Genomic DNA, 26,203 nt, shown 5'->3' with positions numbered 1-26,203 from the left:
GAATACAATTATACAATTAAATTACATAATAAATAAATAAAAATATGAATGAATACAATTACAAAAAAATAATAAAGTGCTTCATATTTCTTACATGGTAAAGGTTGGTTAACCTCAAATGCATGGCTGGTTGGTTGTCTGTAAAAGAAAATCATTTAAAAAATGTAAAAGTAAGTAAATTAAAAAAATTAATACATAAATGATAAATTAAAAAAAATATGAATAAATAAAATTGTTAAAAAAAAAAGAAGTACTTCCTATTTCTTACAGGGTAAATAAAAACAAAAATAAATAAATAAATACATTTTAAAAATTAATGCATGAATAAATATATATATATATATTGTATAAATACATATATATTTGTATATATGTATATATACTGTATATACACTACCGTTCAAAAGTTTGGGGTCACCCAAACAATTTTGTGAAATAGCCTTCATTTCTAAGAACAAGAATAGACTGTCGAGTTTCAGATGAAAGTTCTCTTTTTCTGGCCATTTTGAGCATTTAATTGACCCCACAAATGTGATGCTCCAGAAACTCAATCTGCTCAAAGGAAGGTCAGTTTTGTAGCTTCTGTAACGAGCTAAACTGTTTTCAGATGTGTGAACATGATTGCACAAGGGTTTTCTAATCATCTATTAGCCTTCTGAGCCAAAGAGTAAACACATTTTACCATTAGAACACTGGAGTGATAGTTGCTGGAAATGGGCCTCTATACACCTATGTAGATATTGCACCAAAAACCAGACATTTGCAGCTAGAATAGTCATTTACCACATTATCAATGTATACAGTGTATTTCTTTAAAGTTAAGACTAGTTTAAAGTTATCTTCATTGAAAAGTACAGTGCTTTTCCTTCAAAAATAAGGACATTTCAATGTGACCCCAAACTTTTGAACGGTAGTGTATAAATATATATTTGTATATACATATATTTATATATATATATATATATATATATATATATATATATATATATATATATATATATATATATATATATATATATACACAACTATATGTATACAAATATAAATGTGTATATATATATATATATATATATATATATATATATATATATATATATATATATATATATATATATATATATATATATGTATATATATATATATTATTTGTAAATGTGTATATTTGTATACGTGTATACATGTATGTGTATATATCTATATATGTATATGTATGTATATATGTATATGTGTGTATATATATATATATATATATATATATATATATATATATATATATATATATATATATATACATATATATATATATATATATATATATATATATATATATATATATATATATATATATATATATGTATATATATATATGTATTATTTGTAAATGTGTATATTTGTATACGTGTATACATGTATGTGTATATATCTATGTATGTATATGTATGTATATATGTATATGTGTGTATATATATATATATATATATATATATATATATATATATATATATATATATGTATATATATATATATATATATATATATATATATATATATATATATATATATATATATATATATATATATATATATATATATATATATATATATATATTTATATATATATATGTATTTATATGTATGTATGTATATATATACATACGTATACATGTTATATATAAATAAGATTACATTTTCAGTGCAGAATAATTGTTTCGCCCTGAGACTTTATATCATTTAAAGATGATTGTCCAAAAGCAGCAACACTTGAAATACACTTTTTAAGTTTTACCAGACACATTAGTATATTTGGACAAGGTATCGGATCGGTATTGCCAATAGTATCCTGAGTTTACTTGGTGTCGGATCGGAACGTGAATTAAAACGTGAATAATAGCTGATAATATCAATGCAAACAAACATTTTTTTCAATTCCACTGCCTCTGTTGACCAGGTGGTGCGGCCGTACCAAACCATGTCCAACCCCATGAGCAAGCTGACCGTTCTCAACAGTCTGCACTCGCACTTTATCCTGGCGGACAACGGCACCACGGGGAAGTACGGGGCCGAGGTCAAACTGCGACGGCAGTTGGAGAAACACATCTCCTTGCAGAAGATCAACACGCGTGAGTTCCCCATGCAGATATCCCCTCCTTGCCCTCTGACATAGTCATCAGCATGGTGACTCTACAACTCAGGGTCTATTAGCAACACTGCGGGTTAATCGGGTGCACGCTCTATTGTCCGGCTAAATGATTAGGACCTGTCTTACAACAAACTCCTGCTGTTGGCTATTTTTAGCAAACTCACTTGGAAATCATCCCCTCCTTCGGGGCGGGTTTATGTTTTTTTGTTTTTTTTCTTCAAAGCTTCTCGTCAGCTGAGATGCCCTCTTTCCTCGAATGAACCTGCTTGATATTCTGTGTCCTCTTCTTCAGAAGGTAGCATCATGAAATGGGTAAAATGTAAAAAATCCTGTTGTGTATCATTTGAGGATACATGGCTAGAAATGACTGTAAATTACGGACTACAAACTGTTGCTTTTTTCCCTAGGCTTTGAACTCTGCGGCTTTTAAAATGGTGCAGCTAATTTATGGATTTGTCTTCGCTGACACTGGCTATAAAGTAAATCGTGTTTTAAACCAAAAAACAAGCAAACACACTGAGTAGGTGTGTTATTGTGCAATGGCGCCATCTTATGGATGAGTTTGCTCACTGCAGGTCCTGCAGCGCTGCATTTTCCTTCTCTTTAGACTTTACTATAAGCCGGCTATAAGCCACAGATATATACGTGGTGAAATTAGTTATTTACACAGATTTTACAAATGTTTATTTACATACCTTAATTGTTTGCAAACGGTGTCTGTAACACGGCAGTAAAACGGTTGATCAAACAAAACAGAAGTCGTCATCATGGACCCACTAGCTGCGGAAATTAGCTCTCCAATCAGCTAAACAGATTCAATAACTCCACGGTGACGTTTTGGTGAATTTGTGAAACTGACACAATACAAAAAGAATGCCATTGTAAGTTAATAATACTAACACAGGCACTCGTAAACGTGTTAGCATATTAGCTAATGCTAACAATGCTAGCTTCATTACATTACGATAGCACGTACAAATATGCATGAAAACACTCCTACAGACATCACACATGGGACGGTTTAGGAAGTAAGAATTGTTTTAGTTACATTGTAAAACTTACAAACTTGCTTGGAGTGATGAATGAAGAATCAACATTAGTAGAAACGCTATGGACAATTAAGCTTTAAACAGCGGGAAACACTTTTAAGCCTTCACCCAGCAGCACCTGCAGTGAGCGAGCCATCATAAACAAGCCGCACAGTAGAATAAGCCGCAGGGTTCAAAGCGTAGGAAAAAAGTATCGGCTTGTAGTCCGTAATTTACGATATTAGAAAGAGCACAATACTACGAGGAAATAACAATACAGTCATCAGTCAATCAAGCTGCACCAATGTGGTTCATCAAGACTGAAACTGTGTGGGGCAGCTTTTTTTGCGTCTATTTTGAGCACATTATGAATATACGTGCAAACTGGCACAGTTACGCACAAACGGTTGAGTCGTGGTCGTTGCGAGGAGACGATCACTGCAATGATAGATGACGGGGAGAGAATTCTGTTTGTCAACCAGGGTTGTACAGTATAGCGGTGTTTATAAAGTAACCAAGGTGCTAATGAATTAAAAAGGTACTACACTGCCTTTGAAAAATGCAGGTCCTTTTTTTTTTGCCGTTGAGTCAATGCTGATAATATGAGTCGCGGCGCATGTCGGGAGTCAACAAGTGTCACGACTAGAGATGTCCGATAATATCGGCCGATAAATGCTTTAAAATGTAATATCGGAAATTATCGGTATCCTTTTTTTTATTATCAGTATCGTTTTTTTTTGTTGTTGTTTTTTTTTTTTTTTTTTTAATTAAATCAACATAAAAAACACAAGATACACTTACAATTAGTGCACCAACCCAAAAAACTTCCCTCCCCCATTTACACTCATTTACACTCATTCACACAAAAGGGTTGTTTCTTTCTGTTATTAATATTCTGGTTCCTACATTATATATCAATATATATCAATACAGTCTGCAAGGGATACAGTCCGTAAGCATACATGATTGTGTGTGCTGCTGGTCCACTAATAGTACTAACCTTTAACAGTTAATTTTACTAATTTTCATTAATTACTAGTTTCTATGTAACTGTTTTTATATTGTTTTACTTTCTTTTTTATTCAAGAAAATGTTTTTAATTTATTTATTTTATTTTATTTTATAATTTAAAAAAAAAATGACTTCATCTTCACCGTACCTGGTTGTCCAAATTAGGCATAATAATGTGTTAATTCCACGACTGTATATATCGGTATCGGTTGATATCGGTATCGGTAATTAAGAGTTGGACAATATCGGAATATCGGATATCGGCAAAAAAGCCATTATCGGACATCCCTAGTCACGACGCGGGGTTTTTCGCAGTTTACTGCGAGATTTGTTCTCCCGGGATGCAATCGGACTATACCGGACAAGGCTTGAAGGTAGGAACATTATTTAATCTTGACCTTTAAAGAGTTACAAACAAAAGGTGTAAAAGGTGAAAGCACAACTTAGCAAAGGAAACAAAAACTAACACTTAGCGTGAACTATGGACATGAAACAAAAACTCGCTAACTGTGGCATGAATAAACAAAACTTACTTGGCAAGGCATGGAACGAGCAGTATGAACCAAGCAAACACATGAATACAAGCATGAAACCATCAGAATGAACTGTGGCATGAAAGAAGTCGGAACACAGCAATGTCGCCAGCCAGACTAACTGACAAAGACATGCTTAAATAATAATCTCATGATTAGCGACAGGTGTGATCGGAACAAATGAGGCAGGTGAAACTAATGAGTCGCCATGGTGACAAAACAAACAAGGAATCGCAAACAGGAACTATGGAGTCCAAAACTAACAGAACATAACTTAACAAAACATGACAACAAGCACTTACAAGTGAACACAGGGTGAAGACAGAAGAGGAATGGAAATATTACCGCTTAAAAACAAACGATAAAGGAGCTATAAACACTGAAGCAGCGCTCTGCAAGCGGTGCTTTAAAACATAGCTAGCGAGCGGCTAGCGTCCATCCGCAGTCGGTAGTGTTTTAGCTACTTCTCAATCACTAATCCTCGCCTCCATGGTGACAAATAAAGTACGTTTCTTACAAGTATCATCCCTGCAGGACGAGGAATAACTAAACATGCGTCACTACACACCGTAGGAGGATACAATAGCTAAGTGCTAATAGCAAGCTGGCGCTCCTCAATGTAAACAAACTAGTGGATCTAAACAAATATCGACTGTAACAATACCAAGTACAAGAGTCATATATAGTCGATACTACAATGATTACATCGATTCTTTTTACCATCACACAAGCTTTTGTCTCAGGAACTACGTCACTGGACATAGGAGAACTTTAATTATGACCAATGTATGATCCTGTAACTACTTGGTATTGGATCCGTACCAAATGTTTGTAGTATCACCCAAAACTAATGTAAAGTAACAAACAACAGAAGAATAAGTGATTATTACATTTTAACAGAAGTGTAGATAGAACATGTTAAAACGGAATGTAAGTCGATATTAACAGTAAATGAACAAGTAAATTAATAATCCATCCATCCATAAATAAAGACTGTGAAGTGACACAATATGTTACTGCATACGTTAGGAGCCTTTGTTTGTTTACTTACTACTAAAAGACAAGTTGTCTTGTATGTTCACTATTTTATTTAAGGACACAATTGTTCTTTGTAACAAACACATGTTTAATGTATCATAACATTTACTGTAAAAAACAAAGCCAATATTGACTTTCTTGTGGTACCCTTTATTTTGAAAAGCATGAAAATGGATTTTGGTACCGGTATTGGCACCACAATTTCTGTATAGTTTTAACTACATTTACTGCATTTAATTTTCTCCTGGTCCTAATTTTTTGATGCATCATGAAAAAGGTCAATAATTTTCGATATCAAACCGATTTAAAACACTTAAACCGTTGGTATAGCCCAAGGGTCGGCAACCCGCGGCTCCGGAGCCGCATGCGGCTCTTTGACCAATCTGATGCGGCTCAGCTGCATACTTGCCGACCCTCCCGATTTTCCCGGGAGACTTCCGGGTTTCAGTGCCTCTCCCAGAAATTTCCCAGGTCAAATATGTTAAGAACTTCACCCCAACAACAATAATGAGGGCATACCATGACGGCACAGCATTTAACGCCCTCTACATCCTGTACAAATGGCGTCCCAGCCCAGCCACATGTTGTGTGCAGCTTTTGCTTACACACGTAAGTGACAGCAAGGCATACTTGGTCTTCAGCCATACAGGTTACACTGACGGTGACCGTATAAAACAACTTTAACACTCTTACTAATATGCGCCACACTGTGAACCCACACCAAACAAGAATGACAAACACATTTCGGGAGAACATCTGCACCGAAACTCAACATAAACACAACAGAACAAATACCCAGAATCCCATGCAGCGCTAACTCTTTCGGGCTACATTAAATCGGTAGGGTTGGCAAGTATGACGCTGTCAAGCGCCATTCATATAAAACTTGCGTTAATTTTTATATTAAGGTGCGGGCCGCGTGTCTGGTTTATACATAGCACAAAGCAAAAAAACAACTTTGTATGCAGTGTTATTTCATTTTAAATTTCAAAAGAGTTTTGCGGCTCCCATTGTTTTCTTTAATTTGTGAAACTGGTCAAAATGGCTCTTTGAATGGTAAAGGTTGCCGACCCCTGGTACAGCCTATGTTAAATATCATGGCATTTAGCTACGTTCACACTGCAGGGTCGGATGTCAAATCCAATCTTTTTAGTGTCTGTTCACGTTAGAAAAAAATGCGATGTCTAATGTCAATGCAATCTGACCCGCCTCCGATGATTCGTTACAAAACAATAATACCTGAGCCGCACAAATTCAGATCTTGATCTTTTTTTTTAAATTATTTTATTTTATCTTATTAACAGAGCAAGCCCTGCAGGCAGAGGATCGTAAGGGACCCTTCAAAGTTACTGTGTTTTTTTCCTCTATACGTATGGACACCTTTTTGAAGGCCTTACTTAACATGCAGGAAAAAGTCCTAATAGTTTGCAGACCCGTCAGGTGTGGCGAAAAATTAAATTTTTTGGGGGTCCCGGAATTTTTGGTGGTGGGTCAGGGCATCGGCAGTGTGCCGGCCGACTCGTGTAAACCAGGGGTCCCCAAACTTTTTGACTCGGGGCCTCATTGGGTTAAAAAAAAAAAGACAAGAGGAGTGGTCAAAAATTCAAGCAGAAGCTTGCCAGAAGCTTGTAGATGGCTACCAAAAGCGCCTTATTGCAGTGAAACTTGCCAAGGGACATGTAACCAAATATTAACATTGCTGTATGTATACTTTTGACCCAGCAGATTTGGTCACATTTTCAGTAGACCCATAATAAACTCATAAAAGAACCAAACTTCATGAATGTTTTTTGTGACCAACAAGTATGTGCTCCAATCACTCACAAAAAAACAAGAGTTGTAGAAATGATTGGAAACTCAAGACAGCCATGACATTATGTTCTTTGTATGTAATTTTTTCACCATGACTGTATACCGTATTTTTCTGACTATAAGTCGCTCCGGAGTATAAGTCGCACCGGCCAAAAAATGCATAATAAAGAAGGAAAAAAACATATATAAGTCGCACTGGAGTATAAGTTGCATTTTTTGGGTAAATTTATTTGATCAAATCCAACACCAAGAAGAGACATTTGAAAGGCAATTTAAAATAAATAAAGAATAGTGAACAACAGGCTGAATAAGTGTACGTTATATGACGCATAAATAACCAACTGAGAACGTGCCTGGTATGTTAATGTAACATATTATGGTAAGAGTCATTCAAATAACTATAACATATAGAACATGCTATACGTTTACCAAACAATCTGTCACTCCTAATCGCTAAATCCGAAGAAATCTTATACGTCTAGTCTCTCACGTGAATGAGCTAAATAATATTATTTTATATTTTACGGTAATGTGTTAATAATTTCACACATAAGTCGCTCCTGAGTATAAGTCGCACCCCCGGCCAAACTATGAAAAAAACTGCGACTTATAGTCCGAAAAATACGGTATATATTCTAATTGACTGAAATATCGCGCTCTTATCGATGGAAAAATGCATTTTTAGACAATATGACTTGCCTTGTAGTTCCCGGCTAGGAGACACCGAGATGTTAAAAAAAAAAAAAAAAAAATTTTTTAAATAAATTTGTTTTTTTACTTGGGACTTGCCGCGGGCCGTAGTTTGGGGACCCCTGGTGTAAACCCTGCAGTGCTCGCAGCTTTAATTCATTTATTTATTCTGAACCACCAACAGTCACATTAAGCTGATAAAACCTTGACATTTTGCGTCAGCCAATACATTTTGATAGGCGTGATTAAATCCTATCAGTCGGCTGCTTCCATTTGCTGCTGTCAACGTGTCCACATTGTGCGTGTTTGCCTCCGACTTACATCATGCACAGGAAAGGGGCGGCGGCAGTCTTATTTATTTGTCGTGCCGTATGCGCCATACGAACGGGCGTTTGTGTCGGCCGTTTCGCTCCTGTGCGCTGCCTTCTCTCGCTATTGAGCCCCTGTCACACTGCATTTCTCCGTTTTCAACGTCTATTTAATACCTTAGCTGGAAACGAAATGGATTTTCACAAATGCAAAATGCATTCTCCTCTCAGGGTCTCTCACCCTCACACAAGAGGGTGCAGAGGCACACTCAACCCCCACCTTCCCTCTTTGAATGCATTTCTCAGCGGCCTCTCACCATATTGTTTTGATTCCGTCGTCAACAGAAGAACCAAATGGATCAGATCAGTGCCTTGCTCAGAACTCAGACCTTACCTTTTTTTCATGGTCATGCAGCCACTGGCAAGCACACGCGTCAAAAATATAAAATATTTGTGTAAATAAATGGGCATGGGCTGTACGTTTGCTCTGATCATCTTCCTGTCACGTGACCTGTGGCCTTCCCTTTGTCATCCTATGCCTGGACTCATACAAAGGGGGCTGGGAAGGCAAAGGGACGCCCAATGGTCACACACTCACCCGACCATCTAGTAGTGTCGAGCCCTTAATGAGAGTCAGGATTCGGACCTGCTTAAAGATCCTTTATATCCGATCCAAGGAGAACTCCAACGCCGGTGAATCTATCTTATCAACCAGTCAGATAAGAGACACTGCTCGCCAGTGGCAGATACTTATCTTATCTTATACACAGCACACCTGTTTGCTAGTGATTTATTATTGTGTAGGAATAATCGCTTCCATGATCAAAAACACTTCATGCAGGTGTAAAAAAGAAGTTAACCACTGTTAAAAGTTCAAGTCTGTTGAAGACAAATGACAAAGATGTCACTCGAAAGTGATTTGTGTCCAGATTCTTCTGCCAAATCTCACCTAAACATTTATAAAAGTGTACTAGTGAGTGACCGCACAAAAACCTGGCGTACGCCCTTTTTCACGGCAAAAGATGAGACATAGCAAAACTGACGTTGACGTGGAAATGTGCTTTATGGATGACGTACGTACATTTCTGCAGGCTGTGGATTTCTTGGCGACACACAGAGGTGGTCGTTCGGGCTTTGCCAAAATCGGAATTTAACAATTTCGTCCTGGTCGTGGAATGGTAGACTCTCTCGGCAGGGTCCTTGAGGGTGCATGGGAGTTTGCCCAACCAATCTATATGTGCTTTGTGTCCCCTGGGAAGTCCTGTGGGGAGTGCTCAGAGAGTATGGGGTATCGGACTGTCTGATTGTGGCGGTCCGCTCCCTGTATGATCAGTGTCAGAGCTTGGTCCGCATTGCCGGCAGTAAGTCGGACACGTTTCCAGTGAGGGTTGGATTCCGCCAAGGCTGCCCTTTGTCACCGATTCTGTTCGTAACTTTTATGGACAGAATTTCTAGGTGCAGTCAGGGCGTTGAGGGGATCCGGTTTGGTGGCTGCAGGATTAGGTCTCTGATTTCTGCAAATGATGTGGTCCTGATGACTTCATCTGGCCAGGATATTCAGCTCTCACTGGATCGGTTCCCAACCGAGTGTGAAGCGACTGGGATGAGAATCAGCACCTCCAAGTCGAAGTCCATGGTTCTCGCCCCGGAAAGGGTGGAGTGCCATATCCGAGTTGGGGAGGAAATCTTGCCCCATGTGGAGGAGTTCAAGTACCTCGGAGTCTTGTTCACGAGTGAAGGAAGAGTGGATTGTGAGATCGACAGGCGGATCGGTGCGGTGTCTTCAGTAATGCGGACGCTGTATCGATCCGTTGTGGTGAAGAAGGAGCTGAGCAGGAAGGCAAAGCTCTCAATTTACCGGTCGATATACGTTCCCATCCTCACCTATGGTCATGAGCTTTGGGTTATGACCGAAAGGACAAGATCACAGGTTCAAGTGGCCGAAATGAGTTTCCTCCGCCGGGTGGCGGGGCTCTCCCTTAGACATAGGGCGAGAAGCTCTGTCATGCGGGGGGAGCTCAAAGTAAAGCCACTGCTCCTCCACATCGAGAGGAGCCTGATGAGGTGGTTCAGGCATCTGGTCAAGATGCCACCCGAACGCCTCCCTAGGGAGGCGTATAGGGCACGTCCGACCGGCAGGAGACCACAGGGAAGACCCAGGACACGTTGGGAAGACTATGTCTCCCGGCTAGCCTGGGAATGCCTCAGGATCCCCCAGGAGGAGCTGGACAAAGTGGCTGGGGAGAGGGAAGTCTGGGCTTATCTGCTTAGGCTGCTGCCCGCGCGACCAAACCTCGGATAAACGGAAGAAGATGGATGGATGGATGGATGGATGAATGGAATTTAACAATGTTCAACAAAATTCACTTTTTCGCCAATGCATTTAATGCTTCATAATAATATTTGTGAAGATGTCCTAATTTTTTAATCTATTTTTAATGTATAATTTTGCCACCTATTGTTGTCAAAACCTGTTCCTGGGACTCCTTGGCCATGTCGTGCGCGAGCGGTCGCACACACTGGCACAGGAGATTGAGGAGAATGTCACGTACACGGCGGCTACAGCATGAAGCTCTCCTGGGTTGTAATAATAAATTGAGGAATCAAACAAGAGTCAAAGTTTTTCGTAAGATTACATGATTTCGTCCCCTGGCAAATCGGGTAAATGTGGATAATCCGCTGATGTCACAGGTTGTGCAAATTCCAAATTTCTCGCTTGGAGGAAGTATGAAGGAAGGCAAGATTGATTTATAAATATTTACGCCTTGCCTCCATGTTTTCATTTCAATTTGCATAGTAGGTCACCTTTGAGACGATATTGTCACGCAGGGGCGCCGAAAAGGGGGGGTAAAGGAGACGGATTCTAGGGGCCCATGATGGAGGGGGGCCCAGAGAGGTCCCTAATGATGATGAAATTATAATACAGGGGGCCCTGTAAAGATTCTTTTCATGGGGCCCAAAATCCCTAGCGGCGCCCCTGTTGTCACGGCTGGTTATACTAGGCCGTTTTGTTAGTGTTCTCCGTTGTTTTGTGTTAGTTCCTGTCCTGTGCTTTTATTTTGGCTGCTCTTTTGTTGGTGTTTTCCCCTGGCTGTTTCACTTCTGTCCTGGAGCATTACCCCCCACCTGTTTTCTGTTTGCAATCAAGACTATTTAAATTGATCCTTTTTCTACCTTCGTTGTCGGGACATTGATGATGTCATCGTTTCACTGGACTACAGAGGAGCCCTGTGATGATAAGCCAAATACGCACTACTTCGTGGACCCCGTCTGCTCCACATTTCCCCTGAGCGTTTTGCTGGGTTTCAGCAGTTATGTTTTGTTTTGTATTCTTCATAGTCTGTTCGGGCAGAGCACTTCTCGTTGCTCTCGCCTTTTGTTCGTTTATCAATAAATCCCCCTTTTTACCTCATGTTCCTACCTCGTTCATCTGCATCCCCAAAATCACAACAACCTCTGGCGTCTCCCACGACGCACCGTTTACCAACGCTTGACACATAAGACTGCATTTGTTATTTTTTAATGTTTTCGTGGTCATTGAAATAACAACATACAAAGTTGCAATGGCAAACTTGCAGCTCGGCAGTTGTTTGGAGACTCTGTAAATGTGTGAGTGACGGGAAGAAAAGCTCACATGCGCCACCTAAATCTGTGAATCTTTAGACTCACAATATAAGACAATTTGTCTTTACGAGCCGTCTTTGGGGGAAAATATAGTTTTATATTTGGGTCATAGTTATTCTTCCTTTTCTCTTGTTGATCTCACCGCCTAATTGGGATTTAATTATTTTATGCTCACAGAGGTCTCTCGCCGTCCCGCTAAATTCATCCATAACCGCGGTTCAAACTACAGAACAACTGTAGAGGCATTCATATTCTGAATTATACAACTCCTGGGTCAGTTGGCCATAGGCAGTCCAAAGCGTTTGTATATATAAATGTCCACCTTAGCTGATGGATTAGTAGACAGGGTTATTTTATTCATGTGATTACCTGCCCACAGTGTCAAGTACTAAAATGATCAATTTTCCTCACAGCAGGCCTCCCACAGTAAGACGCAGTCTTATTACAGAAACTAAAAAGAGGAGAGTTCAGCCACAATATCCAAGCATGATCAATTTTTATAACCACGCAATTTTTACTCACAAACATAAAAGCGAAGTTGAAAGATATAGTACGTGATCCTGCCCTCAGGTTGACTTTGTGACGTACTGCTAATCTTGTTCCTGTGTTTGATATCTGCCTCTACCAGCTGTGTTTATCCATATTTTTGACAAAAACGCTGGAGAGATCAAAATACAACCATGACTCCATGCCAACAAATCAATTGCGATTCAATTATTGTTAAGTCTTAAAATATATCCTGTGCTAAAACGTTAACGTTATGTCCTATGGCTGTTACTGTTTTCAATCTTGCCTTCCGTCATAGTCTGTCAGTGGAAAATGCATAAAAGCAACCAAAAAAAAAACAGACTATTGGCTCCAGCGAAGATAGCTGTCACATTTACTCGCTAGAGTAAACTCTCAGACCTGTCCGGTGAGACGTCCTCCGGCTTGTTCAAACATGAGCACGCGTGCAAAAGGACCTGGATTATTTTGCACTGATTCAGGTCAAGAAGTCGAGCAGACTTCATGCTTGCACAAGATGTGTTTAGACCACAGGGGAACTGACAACCCGCTGGTCCAATCTACCATGCAAACCAGTGACCAAAACTATGGAAGATATGTCGGAGAAATACTAAGGCTCTTTTGGAGCTTTTCTTTTCAATATCAAGGTTCAATAGGGGTCCCAAATTAGAGCCGTTTTTTGGGGGGGTTGGACTCTGGCTCCCACGAGCGATCACTGGCGGAATAAGCCTGTAAATGTTTTGCTCGGCCAAATGTAACAAGATTTATTTAATAACATAAAAACATATCTTCTTTAAATGAAATATGGCCTACATCATACTCACTAGAAATGGTGATATTTATAGACCAAATCCATCCTCTTGTCCAGATCTCTACAGACTATTTGTCGAACTGATTTGTTCTGATCAACCTATCAGAGGATGGACAAATGCTAACATAGTTGGCTAGCTAACTGGCCCTGTGAGGTGAATCTAAAATCTGATTCATAAGAGAAACAACCATGTTGCTAATATAGTTTTAGTGAAATCTGGGCCATAACTCCTGATTCGGAAGACCCTGGACGGATTACTGAACAGTAACATGGCAGCACACAAAATATGATATAATTCTGGTTATTCATCCATTCGGGTCATTTTGTTCTCAGGGGATTAAATCCATCGTAACGGAATTGTTCAGTTTGTTTTAGAATAAGTTTTGCCTCTTTCTGAGCAGACTTCTTCAGTTCATGTTGATAGTCATATATTTGTCAGATCTAGTCTGAGTGCTGGTGCCAAAGCCCTGAACAATTGACACCTTAACAAGAGGAGGGCTTGCTCGGGCAATGATGGTTTCACCCTATTGTGGTGTAAAAATAACTGTTAACATGCAAAGGTGCAACCCTCTGTCGATGCCAACAGCAGTCACTAGAATGGCATTTGTATGGCGTTCCGGAAAGTGTTTCACTATTTGGGGTATGATTCGCAAATGTATTAAAAATAAAAAGTTAAGACATCACATGTACATAAGTATTTACAGCCTTTGCCATGAAGCTCAAAAGTAAGATCAGGGCCATCCTGTTTCAACTGATTATTCTTGAGATGTTCCGACAGCTTAATTGGAGTCCACCTGCGGTAAATTCAGTTGTTTGGACATGATTTGGACATGCACACACTTGTCTATATATAAGCTCCCACACCTGACAGTGCATGGCAGAGCACAAACCAAGAATGAAGTCGAAGGAATTGTCTGCAGACATCAAGACAGGATTGTCTTGAGTCACAAATCTGGGAATGGGTACAGAAAAATACTGCCTTTAAAGGCCTACTGAAATGATTTTTTTTTATTCAAACGGGGATAGCAGATCCATTCTATGTGTCATACTTGATCATTTCGCGATATTGCCATATTTTTGCTGAAAGGATTTAGTAGAGAACATCGACGATAAAGTTTGCAACTTTTGGTCGCTGATAAAAAAAGCCTTGCCTGTACCGGAAGTAGCGTGACGTCGCAGGTTGAAAGGCTCCTCACATTTCCCCATTGTTTTCAATGCAGCGAGAGCGATTCGGACCGAGAAAGCGACGATATCCCCATTAGTTTGAGCCAGGATGAAAGATTTGTGGATGAGGAACGTGAGAGTGAAGGACTAGAGTGCAGTGCAGGACGTATCTTTTTTCGCTCTGACCGTAACTTAGGTACAAGGGTTCATTGGATTCCACACTATCTCCTTTTTCTATTGTGGATCACGGATTTGTATTTTAAACCACCTCGGATACTATATCCTCTTGAAAATGAGAGTCGAGAATGCGAAGTGATTTTTATCTCCACGACAATACATCGGCGAAACACTTTAGCTACGGAGCTAACGTGATAGCATCGGGCTTAACTGCAAATAGAAACAAAATAAATAAGCCCCTGACTGGAAGGATAGACAGAAAATCAACAATACTATTAAACACTGGACCTGTAACTACACGGTTAATGCTTTCCAGCCTGGCGAAGGTTAACAATGCTGTTGCTAACGACGCCATTGAAGCTAACTTAGCTACGGGACTTCGACAGAGCTATGCTAAAAACATTAGCTCTCCACCTACGCCAGCTCTCATCTGCTCATCACGACCCGTGCTCACCTGCGTTCCAGCGATCGACGGCGCGACGAAGGACTTCTTCACCCGATCACCGATGCGGTCGGCGGCCCGGAGACGGAGGAAGTCAAGGTGAGGACTGCGGTGCGGCGGCGGGCGTTATAGCTTTCGATGACACCCCGGCCGCCATCAGAGTCGGCAAGAAACATATATATTTCCCCAAAGTTACGTACGTGACATGCACATAGCGACACGCACGTACGGGCAAGCGATCAAATGTTTGGAAACCAAAGCTGTACTCACGGTAGCGCGTCTGCTATCCAACTGGTTGTGTTGCTGTAGCCGCCGCTAATACACCAATCCCACCTACAACTTTCTTCTTTGCAGTCTTCATTGTTCATTAAACAAATTGCAAAAGATTCACCAACACAAATGTCCAGAATACTGTGGAATTTTGTGATGAAAACAGAGCTTTTTGTATTGGAATTAATGGTGTCCGAATACTTCAGTTTCAACAATTGACGTCACGCGCATACGTCATCATACATAGACGTTTTCAACCGGAAGTTTAGCGGGAAATTTAAAATTGCACTTTTTACGTTAACCCGGCCGTATTGGCATGTGTTGCAATGTTAAGATTTCATCATTGATATATAAACTATCAGACTGCGTGGTCGGTAGTAGTGGCTTTCAGTAGGCCTTTAAGGTCCCAATGAGCAAAGTGGTCTCCATCGTCCGTAAATGGAAAAAGTTTAGAACCACCAGGACTCGTCCGAGAGCTGGCCAGCCATCTAAACTGAGCGATCGGGGGAGAAGGACCCTAGTCAGGGAGGTGACCAAGAACCCGACGGTCAATCTGTCAGAGCTACAGCATTCCTCTGTGCAGAGAGGAGAACCTTCCAGAAGGACAACCATCTTTGCAGCAATCCAGCAATCAAGCTTTTACAGTAGAATGGCCAGACGGAAGCCATTCCTTCGTAAAAGTTTGCCAAAATGCATCTGAAATACTCTCAGACCATGAGAAACAAAATTCTCTGGTCTGATGAGACAAAGATTGAACTCTCTGGCGTGAATGCCAGGCATCATGTTTGGAAGAAACCAAGCACCGCTCACCACCAGGCCAATATCATCCCTACAGTGAAGCATGGTGGTGGCAGCATCATGCTATGGGGATGGTATTCAGCGGTGGGAACTGGGAGACTAGGTAGGATAGAGGGAAAGATGAATGCAGCAATGCACAGAGACATCCTGTATTCAAAACGACTTGATGCTATAATTTCTGCCAAAGGGGCATTAACTAAGTATTGAGCAAAGGCTGTGAATACTTAGTCATGTGATTTATTTGTTTTTATTTTGAATACATTTGCAAACATTTCTAAAAAATATAAAAATAATAAGCACAGTGTCATTATGGGTTATTGTGTGTAGACGTTTTCCATTTTGGAATAAGGCTATAACATAACAAAACGTGGAACAAGTGAAGCGCTGTGAATACTTTCCGAGTGCGCTGTATAATGTGGCAAAACGATAGCCGTAAAGTGACTGCGACCTGCCCAAAATCAGTCGTTAGACTGAAATAACCTACGTTAAGGATTTTTTCAGTTGTATTAATGGCACAAGTGGGGCACATGGAACTGGAAAGAGCATGTTAGTCAAAATTGCAGTCTTTTAGGAAGTGTTGAATGGACAGTTTCGTATGTAGTAGATAGGTGGTGTCACAGACCACCTCCTCTGTTCAGGGATGGTTTTTCAACCTTGACATAGATGGCTTCCTTCACTGTCCTTTCGAACCATCCGTCTACCCTCTACAGAATATCAAAAAAGTTTTGGTCCTCAAAATAATGCTGTTTCTCTTTGAGGTGCAGGTCGACAGCTGATTCTTGACCCGAAGAGATCGCCCGTCCAGGTTGTGACATGTTGTGGCTTGACTGTTGTTTTGTTTTCCCAACATCCATCCATTTTCTACCGCTTATTCCCTTTGGGGTTGCGGGGGACGCTGTAGCCTATCTCAGCTACAATCGGGCGGAAGGCAGGGTATACCCTGGAGAAGTCGCCACCTCATCACAGGGCCAACACAGATAGACAGACAACTTTCACACTCACATGCACACACTAGGGCCAATTTATAGTGTTGCCAATCAACATATCCCCAGGTTCATGTCTTTGGAAGTAGGAGGAAGCCGGAGTACCCGGAGGGAACCCACGCAGTCACGGGGAGAACATGCAAACTCCACACAAAGCCTGGGATTGAACCCAAGACTACTCAGGACCTTCGTATTGTGAGGCAGACACACTAAACCCTCTGCCACCGTGCTGCCCGTTTTCCCAATATATAAATCAATATTTTTTTGTCACTGCACTGGACACTATAAACCAAATTGTTTTTCCGAGTGAAGGGTGTCAGGTCTTTAGAGTGCACTAGTAGATGTCTCAGTGTGTTGCCTTGAACAGCCGAACTGAACAGTCGACTTGCGATCGATTGAATGTCTTGAGAGAAACATCTAACTTACACATCTCAGGGCTTTCAATCGTTCGCAACTGGACTGCTTGGTTTGTCTTAGAAGATGTTTCGCCGCTCATTCGAGTAGGCTTCAGCAGTTCATGCTCATAGACTAGGATTGGTCAGATCTAGTCCAACGGTTGGTGCCAAAACACCAAATATTTATACTCCAAAAACCTGGAGGGTGTGGCTGGGCAAGTGATCAATACCTACTTTTTGACTCACACCACCCACTGGAACACAAACTGGGCATTATCAGAACCCTTCAACACAGTTAATGTTCCTAACAGCCCACAGGCCAAAGAGAAAGAGCATAGGCATTTGAGGGAAGCCCTCAAAACCTGTGGCTACCCCAGCTGGTCGTCTGTGAAAAGTGCATCCAGTTCCAGAAATAACAAGAACAGAGTGGATGACGAGGAAAAAAGTGACAGACGCAAAAATATTGTCATTCCATATGTATTAGGTCAGAATAATTTTTAACCAACACAACATCCCAGTACACTTCAAACCAGGCAATACCCTCAGACAGAGACTGGTGCATCCTAAAGACCGGACACACCACACCCACAAAAACAATCTGGTGTATGCTATCCAGTGCAATGATAAATGCACTGATTCATATCTTGGGGAAACAAAACAAGCACTGAGCCGACACATGGCACAGAATAGACGGGCAAAGTCTTCAGGCCAAGACTCAGCTGTCTACCTGCACTTCAGGGAGAAACAGCACTCCTTTGGGAACAAAAATGTACAGATTCTGGACAGGGAGGACAGATGGTATGAAAGAGGAGTGAGGGAAGCCTCTATGTCAAGGTTGAAAAATCATCCCTGAACAGAGAGTCTCCCACATCCAACACCGTTCTTTCAACCATTCCTAAAAGACTGCAATTTAGCCTCCAACAAATAACAGGAGTTCTGGTCACAGAAGGTGACCCGAATGCCATTTGTGCTATTTGTTTACAACTGAATGGAATGCTAACACGGGGGATTCCAACTATTTTGGACTGGTAGTAGTCAATCCACATCGCTCGTTCTGCCAGACGATACGTCAATGCTAACGGGGGGAAATTACACTTCAACGACTGTTGTTGGCTTTGACAGTTAGGATTGTTTGTTTGCATTAAAACCGTTGTTTTTCTCACTACGATAGGGCAAAACCTACCTTGCCCAGGTACACCCTCATGGTTTTTGGAGTATAAATATTTGGGGTTTTGGCACCAACCGTTAGACTAGATCTGACCAATCTAAATCTATGAGCACGAACTGATGAAGCCTGCTCGGATGAGAGGAGAAACGTCTTCTAAGACAAACCAAACAGTCCAGTTGCAAACTATTGAAGGCCCTGAGATGACAACGACCTGGATGAGTGATAACCTTCATAGGTATCTAACTTACACATACTGGGAGCAGCGTAGCCAAGAGATACGCTATGGAGTGAAGATAATAGACTGTTAGGAATAAATGTATGGAATTTCATGGAACAGATACAAGACAGTCTCCTTTAGTTGTTCTTTCCCCTATGGTTTCTGCAAGCAAGCTACACTTCCAGGACTTAAAGACTCTATTCAGTGCAACTATTTGGATGCATCTGTATAAGTGACTTGCTTTTAAACTTTGAGATTTTTTTAGGGAGGGGTGTAATGACGGTGAGAGGGGGGAGGACAAGTGAAAGGGAAGCATGAAGGTGATCAGAAGGCATTCACTGAGATGACACATTCCCTTGAGGAGTCTTCACTGATAAAGCTAAGCAAGGGAGCAAAAGTGCAACTGCAGAGAGACTAGCTTCGCCATAAATGTTTTTTTCTTCTATTTTCCCCTCTAAAAGCCTGCATATCATTCACATTGACATTCACTGCTCTTCTTAGACAGTCTTATTGCTGGCTCAAGTAGAAGAGCATTTCAAGAAGTTCGAATAAAGTCTATGAGAATGATGGAGGCACCTTGAGTGCTCCCTTTCCCGTTTCGCTTCAATTACCAGGAATATGGTAGCGGCATAAGTGCTTTGTATCTACGGCCGTGTGTGTTTTAACTCCATGCCTCCTGTGTGACCTTCACTGACCCTCCCCTGAGGCAGTTTCATTAATCACAGCACACGTAAAAAAAAAAATGAAGTAGACGAGGTAATTGAATCTCGAAGGCATTGGGCCTCGCCTCGCAGATTATCTGTGACATCATGACCCTCTGTGGACCAGCCCATACGAACGAGATTAAAGTTAAGATAAATGGCACAAGGAAAGTCAAGAGCCTTCTACTGAAGCAGCAGAAATGCAGAGAGTAACTTTCTTAAGCATAGCTGCTGGCTATGTTATGTAATGTTTCTCAGTAATTCACCCTCTGAAGTATATACTTGGGGACGTTTCCACCGCCCTCTCCTACTGTTTTACACTATCCAGGCTTCACTTGTTAAAACGTGCCATCACTTCATTTTACAACTCTCTGTTCCCGTGTCTTTCCTGATTTAGTTTTTTTAAAGTCTTGGTGATTATCGTCATGCAAAATGTTTAGTACCTGGTGCGGGAAGTGCTCACTTAATTATATGGCAATTTGTATTTTGTCCCCTTGGAGAGAATGACAGAACGAGGTTTGGACTTCGCCAGATCTGCTCTTTGCCGCCGATTCTGCTGAAAACCTTCAGGTGCAGCCAAGGCGTTGAGGGGATCCACTTTGGTGATTGTAGTATTGGGTCTCTGCTTCCGACATAGGATGTGGTCCTGCTGGCTATCTGTCCGTGATATTCAGCTCTCACTGGATCGGTTCGCAGCTGAGTGAGAAGCGACTGGGATGAGAATCAGCAGAGTCTGTTGAGTGCCATCTGCGGGATGAGATCGTGCCCCAAGGGGAGGAGTTCCAGTTCCTTAGGATCTTGTTCGAATGAGAGAAGAACGGATCATTGGATCGACAGGTGGACCTGTGCAGTGTCTGCAGTTTTGCGGACTCTGCATCGGTCTGTCATGGTGAATCTAAGCCTAAGGCAAAGCTCTCAATTTACAGGTCGATCTACGGTCCTACTCTCACCTATGGTCATGAACTTTGGGTATTGACCCAAAGGACAAGAACAATGATTGTTTCTTCTGTAGGGCGGCAGAGTAACTGCGGAATAACTTGAATCACTTGGAAAGATTCTAGTGGCCACCTTTACTCTGGCATATGTTGGTGGAACATTGCATTTTGAAATAGAAATGTAAATAGACAAGTTCTTGCCTCGGATTTTGCGGTGGAAAAGGGGCTTTGTTTCTGTCTAAATATATTCTCTTATCTTTTTATTTGAATTATTTGGCAAATACACATGTTTCTTGCCGAGATCTGTAGCGTAGTAGCTCACAGTGGTTGATTTTCATACAACTGACATGGAATCAATTCCCGCTCAATACCCTCTTCACAGTTGCCCTGTGATTGACTGGTAATCAGTCCAGGGTCCAAACTGCCTTTTCACCTTCCTGTCAGTCAGCCCGGGTAGGCTTCAGCCTCTGTTCTGACATTAAACCGTATACGTGGTACAGAACATGGATGGCTGGACAGAAGAAAGAAGGGTTATGAGGCTGACCCCCCCCCAAAAAATCACCTGATCTTAAACTTCTGTCTGGGTACGATCATTCTCAAAAGATTCAGTTATCTCGGTCGCCTTAATACAAGTAGAGTTCTTTCCAAAATACGCTCAAATGCGCTCCGCGGTGTCCGAGGCAAACTTGCACACGTCACACAGAATTGTCAATTACTCAAACACATTTCTCTTTTTGGATTTTAGAATTAAGATTTTCCACACTCCTATATTCTCTGATCTTAAGAACGCAGTAAAAAATCTGCTTTTTGATGGAGCATGGTGACACCGAAATGTTGCACTAAAGCAGGGGTCGACAACCCACAACGTTGAAAGAGCCACATTGGACCAAAAATACAAAAAACAAATCTGTCTGGAGCCGCAAAAAATAAAAAGCGTATAAGTGTTATAATGAATGCAACACATGACGTAAGTGTCTATATTAGCTATAATAGCCTACCATCAAAATGACTTTAAAAGTCTTATATACGTGTTATAATGAAGGTAACACATTATGTAAGTGTCTATCTTAGCTATAAAAGCCTACTATCAAAATGACTTTAAAAGTCTTATATAAATGTTATAATGAAGGCAACACATGATGCAAGTGTCTATATTCGCCATTATAGCCTACGATCAAAATGACTGTGCATCGCAGACTGAAGCACATCTTTGTTCACAGAAATGATGAAATTTAATATTTATTGTACACATTTTTACAACAGTAGAAACCATTAGGAAATCAGAGGCTACTCAGAAGGTGAGATAACTCCTGGAAATTACTGGCTTTTAATGGTCAAAGGTATAGATGTGTGTGTCCAAGTTCAATCAATCAATCAAAGGAAACGGCAGGGTATCTTCTTTTAATAGATTTATTACAATCTAGGTAATGTTAGCTGTGGTCTGGAACAACATGGCACACAAACAACTATCTGAAATGCAGCCAATATTACATACAGGTAATGTGTCATGAGACATGCTAAACTAAATTATATACAAAAAGGATACAAGTAAAGGATATTAAATGAGCTCAAATATACCTATAAATGAGGCCTAATGATGCAATATGTACATACAGCTAGCCTAAACAGCATGTTAGCATCGATTATCTTGCAGTCATGAACTCACCAAAATATGACTGATTCGCACTCCAACAAGTCCATAACATCAACAAAGCACACTATTGTTCATTCACACACAGCATAAAACCTTTGGTGGACAAAATGAGACAAAGAAGGAGTGGAAGATTTTACATGTAAACAAACTGTTGCGTCACAGTCCAAACTTTGGTGAGTTTAAGAACCGCCGAAATTAGTAGGACAAAACGATGTTCACCAAATACTCTCATCAGTGAAGCATAAACACAAACATATTAAACAGTGGGCTTTCTAACAATTGGAAAGGTTTGTGTCATGTTTGTCCTCAAACAAAAACAATATTTTTCCCCCATCTTTTTCCATTTTCAATCCTTTTGTAAAAATGCACTAAAGAGCCGCATGCGGCTCGAGAGCCGCGGGTTGCTGACCCCCGTACTAAAGTGTATGTTTTGTTTGGAAGAACAAGCTGTCACTCAAACTGTTTGTTCCTTGGTTCATCAAGACATGTTGGAGAAGACCATTGTTCCGACATTGCATGACCAATGTCGACTTGTATACCCCGAAAAACAAACAATTGAATTACCAAATTTATTCAAAGATTTGATTGTTATTTTTTTTGGGGGGGTCACTCTTTATGACTAGCATTCATCTTGATATACCAATACTGCAGTTTAATGCCATCAATTCTGTTGGTTCGGAAGCCAGAGTTGGGGAAAAAGATGTCTTGGAAAATACTCGACCTAAGGTGAGCTCAAGCATATATGATAAATGCAAGCTGGCATTTTCCTGCGGTCCAGAGATAGCAGTTTGAATTGTGTATGCTTGTGTGTGACCTTTGCTTTAGGTACATTCTTAGGATAAGCGTGGATTTTTAAACTGAGATGAGGTTTAGAAAGAATTTGAGGGCACAGTCAGGAGCTTGTAGGAAACTGTGACAAGCTCAGGGAACTCATTGGTTAAGACAAACGTCAACACAAAACCAGCATGTTGTCTAAAGTTAAATATGCACCTTTAATACATTTTTACCAAATGCGAGCATAACTGAATCATGATCACTTATAATTGAAAATAGTTTCGGAATTGACCTTTATCTCTATTAAACACTTTTTGTAATGCTACAGTGAATGTTTGGGGTGCGAGTCAGAGGAATGTGATACTCATAGCTGATTAGGTTGCTGTTATGGGTTTTTCGGTCTGGCTTTTATTGATCGTTTAGAGACAAAACAGACAAAATAAATACAAGGTATGAAGTGGAAAGCGTATCAATCGTTGCAACACAGACCTGAGAAAAGTTGTAAACAAACATTGAAATTCCAACCATACAAACAGTGTTGTATCTTTATTTTAATGATCAAACTAACAACTTCATGTCTACTCCTAGGACATCAATAGGTTTTAATGTTGAATTATACATTCTAAATAATAATACCTGGGATTTATATAGCGCTTTTCTAAATACCCAAAGTCGCTTAAATCAATGTATTCCCTGGTAAAGACATGTTCCACCTTAATATCTGTGTTTGTTTCACTGATAATTTACTTGTAGCAAGTCCTGTGTTTAATTCATGTTTATAAATATCTTACCACGAGCAGAAATTAAGGGTCAGATGCTAGAAAAGTCGACCCACAGAATACTCAGCGTGTCAGAAAAGTTCCACACAAGATCTCATTAGGTAAAATTTGAGACACATTTTCAACAATTGCGATGCTAATTTACGTTTTTGAAGAAACTAGAATATAAAACATGTTTTCAGTTATTTTACCTTTTTTTGTTAAGTACATAACTCCACATGTGTTCATTCATAGTTTTGATGCCTTCAGTGACAATCTACAATGTAAATAGTCATGAAAATAAAGAAAATGCATTGAATGAGAAGGTGTGTCCCAACCTTTGGCCTGGTTGCAAAATTTGCTCAAAAAGTTAGCATGGCAATGCTAGCATGCTAACAGTTAGCTTATAACTATCACAGATATAAATCATAATGTGCTGTACAAATCATAGGTGAATTAAAACAACATGGGCAACATCATAAAAAGGATATGAAAGTGGATAATAATAAATAAAAAAGCAAAACAAATAATTATATATCTAACCTACTTATAGTAGACAACCTCGTTAAATGATATGTGTTAATCATAAAAATTATTATTTATTTAACACATAAACCTTAGGCTTAGGTCAGGCTGATTAGAAAAATAATTACTCGCCAAATGTGCTGTATGAAAAGGGACTCAAAAATAAATGTGCATACAATTATCAGGTATAAACATAGTTTTTAGCGCAACTGTCGCTAGAATTAAAGTGTAAATGAAAACACAGCTTCACCAGTTTGTAATTTTTTGCGCTCAAGAAACTTCTCAATGACTTTAGCTCCAGACTTCTTCTGTTTGTTTATTCATGTCATTACTGCCACAAGTGGTAGTAAAGTTTAATTTTTTTTTTTAATTTTCCTCTATTTTTGGATTTTGACTGAATCATGGTAAATGAATCATTGTCTTACCTGCACTTTGCCCCCGTAGTTCGTCTGCATCCTGGGAAAACGATCCGCAGAAGACTTCTTCTGTTTGTTTGATATTGTCATTACTGCCACAAGTGGTGGTAAAGCTTATTACATCTGAGGACCACAGCTGAGAAACAATAATTTATCGGCGGCCCTATTGTCAAACACTGAAGTCGGTGATACCTGATTCAATGCTAAGTCTTCCTGTTAGCTATTTTCTTAGCTTCCCGTGCAATTGGCACGCTTTTCTTGTGTTTGTTTGCATTTTCCTCTATTTTTGGATTTTGACTGAATTATGGTAAATAAATCATTGTCTTACCTGCACTTTGCCCCCGGAGTTCGTCTGCATCCTGGGAAAACGATCCGCAGAAGACTTCTTCTGTTTGTTTGATATTGTCATTACTGCCACAAGTGGTGGTAAAGTGTATCTGAGGACCACAGCTGATAAACAAATTCGGCGGCCCTATTGTCAAACACTGAAGTCAGTGATACCTGATTCAATGCTAAGTCTTTCTGTTAGCTATTTCCTTAGCTTCCCGTGCAAACGGCATGCTTTTCTTGTGGTTGTTTGCATTTTCCCCTATTTTTGGATTTTGACTGATTTATGGTAAAGGAATCATTGTCTTACCTGCACTTTGCCTCCCGAGTTCCGTCTGCATCCTGGGAAAACGATCCGCAGAAGACTTCTTCTGTTTGTTTGATATTGTCATTACTGCCACAAGTGGTGGTAAAGTGTATTACATCTGAGGACCATAGCTGCGAAACAAATATTTTTCGGCGGCCCTATTGTCAAACACTGAAGTCGGTGATACCTGATTCAATGCTAAGTCTTCCTGTTAGCTATTTCCTTAGCTTCCCGTGCAATCGGCATGCTTTTCTTGTGTTTGTTTGCATTTTCCCCTATTTTTGGATTTTGACTGATTTATGGTAAAGGAATCATTGTCTTACCTGCACTTTGCCTCCCGAGTTCCGTCTGCATCCTGGGAAAACGATCCGCAGAAGACTTCTTCTGTTTGTTTGATATTGTCATTACTGCCACAAGTGGTGGTAACGCTTATTACATCTGAGGACCACAGCTGAGAAACAATAATTTATCGGCGGCCCTATTGTCAAACACTGAAGTCGGTGATACCTGATTCAATGCTAAGTCTTCCTGTTAGCTATTTCCTTAGCTTCCCGTGCAATTGGCACGCTTTTCTTGTGTTTGTTTGCATTTTCCTCTATTTTTGGATTTTGACTGAATTATGGTAAATAAATCATTGTCTTACCTGCACTTTGCCCCCGGAGTTCGTCTGCATCCTGGGAAAACGATCCGCAG

At 40.2% G+C, this 26,203-nt stretch overlaps 1 protein-coding gene across 8 annotated transcripts in view; it reads left to right on the top strand.

Annotated features, from left to right (window-relative positions):
• The window catches only part of trpm3 (transient receptor potential cation channel, subfamily M, member 3), a 514,307-nt gene that overhangs the window by 265,285 nt on the left and 222,819 nt on the right, over positions 1-26,203 (top strand). For all 8 annotated transcript variants that reach the window (XM_062025461.1, XM_062025459.1, XM_062025460.1 and 5 more), the window contains exon 6: positions 1,949-2,120. In XM_062025461.1, coding sequence (XP_061881445.1) covers positions 1,949-2,120 — 172 coding nt within the window. The remainder of the gene's footprint in view (positions 1-1,948; positions 2,121-26,203) is intronic.

This window comes from Entelurus aequoreus, linkage group LG17, assembly GCF_033978785.1.
Source record: "Entelurus aequoreus isolate RoL-2023_Sb linkage group LG17, RoL_Eaeq_v1.1, whole genome shotgun sequence".
Classification (NCBI taxonomy): Eukaryota; Metazoa; Chordata; class Actinopteri; order Syngnathiformes; family Syngnathidae; genus Entelurus; species Entelurus aequoreus.
Note: the sequence above shows the minus strand (reverse complement) of the source record. Positions and strands in the feature narration are given on the sequence as shown.